The sequence below is a fragment of the Salvelinus sp. IW2-2015 genome, unplaced genomic scaffold (assembly GCF_002910315.2).
Source record: "Salvelinus sp. IW2-2015 unplaced genomic scaffold, ASM291031v2 Un_scaffold1055, whole genome shotgun sequence".
In the NCBI taxonomy this organism is placed as follows: domain Eukaryota; kingdom Metazoa; phylum Chordata; class Actinopteri; order Salmoniformes; family Salmonidae; genus Salvelinus; species Salvelinus sp. IW2-2015.
The window spans coordinates 719,847-723,519 of record NW_019942708.1 but is presented as its reverse complement, the minus strand read 5'-3'; the positions used below and the strand labels follow the sequence as shown (position 1 = coordinate 723,519).

The following is a 3,673-nucleotide window of genomic DNA, read 5'->3' as shown; positions in this document are numbered from 1 at the left end:
TTACAATAATGAGGGCTTGTGTAATGAGGGCTGGGAATGCTTCTTTGAACAGTATACTACTAAAACTATCTGCTCCAGCGTGAGAAGTAGACACTTTCTATCCTTCCCAAACTCTTAGCCCCACTTCTGCAGAGAGAGGAAGAGGCACGTTCAGGGTCGGGAATTGCTGTTATGAGTTAGTCTCAGTCTCTCTCGCTCTCTGAGGACAGCTAGAGCTAGATGGCTTATCTTCAGCTCAGGTCTCTAACAGATGTGTACAGTTATGTGACCTCACCCAGTAAATGAGTTCAAAATCACTGCTTTGCTTTACATTTTCTTTAAATAATGTCATCACCAGCGCAGAGCCACGGCCCTCGTCGTGGGAGAGGGAGTTCTCTGTTTGTTTTACTGGCGAGACAAGACAAAGGTTTGGGGAGGGCTGGGGGGGTTAGTGAGAATACTGATATATGGGGGAAAGAGAGAGCGAAAGAAAAAGAAGCAAGAGAGAGAGTGAAAAGGATTGAGAGAGATATAGAGCAAGAGAGAAAAGGAGAGTTGGGTGTGTGTGTATGTTTAGGATCTACTGTACCTTGAAACAGTTTTGAACTTCTGCTGACAAAGTAGAGGATGATGGGGTTTATACAGGAGTTTACTGTGGCTAGGTTGATACTCAGGTAATCCAAGACCAACAGGAAGCTGAAAGAAACGACACCCATGTTTTTTGGCGAACTTTCATTTGAGTTTCATCTCCTTTCAACATTTCAAATCATTAAATTGCAGCAAACTCAAATCATGTCGTCTGTGTTTAGTCTGTGTGGTTTCAGATCCAGTCGAGTGATTCCCACGTATTTCCACCTTTCCATTTTCCAACACACCGTACTGAATCAGTCATTCTAATAATAAGATGACAACAGCAAAACAAACATGGCTGCACTCCACTTGAGCAGGTCACAGCGTCCGATGTCTCTGGGGTTGTAGACCATCTTCTTGAGGATCTGCTGAGGTGCAGGGGAACCAGCACAGAGCGAAGATCAGGACCAGGCAGAACACTGCTTTGGCCACTTCCCGTCTTGGGGATAACAATAAAACAACAGATTAGGAAAAGGTTGGACGATGACGATGAAGGGTGATGAAGACAAGATACTGAGAGTGGAAAACGTATTTAAAACGTTGAGTCATCCTGAGTACTGTATGGTAACAACTCTGGGGAGTAACAGACAAAATGTTAGGTTCGGGAGACGCTAGGTTGTAGGGAGACGCTAGGTTTAGGGAGATGTAGGTTATGTAATGTAAACCGGATAGGCCTGAGAGAGGAAAAGGACAAACCTTTAAAGAGACTAAACGTGATCATTCTGCAGTAGTGTACTGTTACGGTAGAGGTGCCTCTGCCTATACGCAGCCCAACCTGGCTTAGGGCCTCCAAAACGCTAGAGGCTCTGGTTACAGACGTAACAACCGAAGAAGAGAGATCTGATACTAAGAAGTATACTATGAATGTAGAAGGCGTCAGGGTGGGTTATGCAACGTCAGCTTGAGAGGCCTGAGAGAGGGAATGGGCTTCTCCTTAAGAGACACTAAACATGAGGCAGTCTGGCCTCAGTACCTTGTGTGTGTACCTGTTTAGGTGTTCACTGAGACGATGCGGAGGCTGCCGTCCTGTGTGAGCATCTCACAGGTCATCAGAGTGTAGAACACGGCCGTACACATCAGAGGAACGCAGAAGTAACCCAAACACCACCATCCTTGATTCCTTATAGTACTGCAGGAGAACACACAGGGAACGTTAGTACACAGGTTCTATAGCAGGAGAACACACGTCTTAAACATGCCATACTCCAGAAGACTGTCCAGCAGGCAAACGTGGAAAACTGTTGTATGATGTCGTAATGAGGTCATTTCACAACAATTCACCTGCTAGGTTGGTAACAAAGCAAGTTGACTTTACCAATACGTCTACGTGTGGCAGTGACATATTCTAATCTACTAAATCCACATATTATCGTACAAGTTTTAAGGAGGAGCAGATGCCATTTGAGGAATTTTTGGGCCACAGAATAAATGTTCATCTATAACCTTTATACGACATTACTAAATTCCACTCAGGAGGAATTTTAATGAAACGAGCTGTAGAAAAGTGCCTACTTGGACCTCGTCTATCGTAGCAGCAATAGAATAAACGCTATCAACACAGAATGACCACAGCAGTATGAATAGTGCCTCTAATCTTGTAAACTTGCACCCTTGTTCAAGTGTCTAACCTTGTCCCCTTCCAGTCCTGCCTGTGTTGTTGGTGCCACTCGGATGCCACAGTGACCAGCACGGGACAAAACGGGAACGGGACCAGTATCCAGTGCAAGAGCCCAGAGCCRGCCAACCTTCACACGGARCGCAGCCTACGCAAAGACAGTGACTGACCACCACAGGAGGTGACGCCCCCTATGGACGAGGAGGTCTCACTACAACTACAGCCAGTCTGCACTAAACACAATGGACTCTCAACTCAATAGGACCCCCATGCTAAACCGCTATGGCGTGACAAACAGAGAGAGAGTCACACGTTTCAAACACCATCACACGTTTCTTTTACAGAACACTGCTGGGCAGCTCTGGAGCCTGACGTAGAACGACCGGGGAAATTAGTGGAGTTTATATATAGACACAAACATACAATGGGCATGATGGACGCTGCAGTATTTCCAGTGTCTCTATGGACACTATACCACTATACCGACTATACCGTTCCCTTTGCCAGGGGGAGACGAGGAGGGAGCGATGCTTTACAGTACCGTGAGAGAGGAGGAAGAGGGATGGAGGGAGGGGATGGGACGGGAGGGGGAAGGTAGCTAACAGGATGCAGTGAACTCAGGCTATAAATGACCGGCCAGTCAGTAGCGGAGCGAGTAGCGTGTTGTTCTGTTCACAAAATGGTCAGCACTGCTGGGYTGAACCAGGAAGCAGCMGAAACCCCGGGAAGGAAGGCCWGAGCGCTCCCTGTTAGAGGGGACGAGAGGAGAAGGAGAGAATGGTCCCCCATGAGTCCTAATGAACTGCTACTCAGTGATGGTGGAGAGAAGGGGAGCTCTCACTATTGAGTTGACTGTCCTTTTTTAGTGTCGCTATAGCTTCTTCCATCATAGGCACTATACGCTGGTCGTTGTATACACAGTAGTACACTTTCATAGAGAGGTAAGCTAATGTCCTGTGTTCGGGTATGTGAATTTGTTTTAAATATAGATGAAAGTGATTTTGCCATGTAAATGTGTGTTTTCCAGTACTGTTTAATATTCTGTTTTATAAAACGTACCAGGAAGTGTTAATTCACTGTGTTTTGGTTTCATGTGCTGGAAGAAGAAAAAAACTGATTTTAACGAAAAGGTGCCTTGTGTCACCTTGATTCCCCCGTATAGCCTTATACAGTATACAGACTCTGTACAAGGCCATTGGAATATCACTTAGGGTGTAGAGTTACTCCAGTGTAACCACCAGAGTGCATCCCAAATGGACCCCTATTCCTACATAGTCCTATGCGCCCTGGTAAGCTGTGCACTATAGAGAAGGGGGTGCCATTTGGGAAGCAGACCCAGTCTCTTGACTTGTTATCAAAGACTTACTGAAGTCCAAGCTAGTTTAAGGAACATGTCCAGATGCAACAAGCACCACAGGACATAAAGTACAACGTTATGATTATGTCTCA

The 3,673-nt window shown here is 45.9% G+C and overlaps 1 protein-coding gene across 1 annotated transcript in view; it reads left to right on the top strand.

Moving 5' to 3' along the window:
* ednraa (endothelin receptor type Aa) overlaps window positions 1–2,598 on the top strand; it is a 9,964-nt gene extending 7,366 nt beyond the window's left edge. Inside the window, 1 exon segment of the mRNA XM_070438594.1 lies at window positions 2,214–2,598. Coding sequence (XP_070294695.1) covers window positions 2,214–2,393 — 180 coding nt within the window. The 3' untranslated portion in view covers window positions 2,394–2,598.
* The last annotated feature ends 1,075 nt before the right edge of the window (window positions 2,599–3,673 follow it).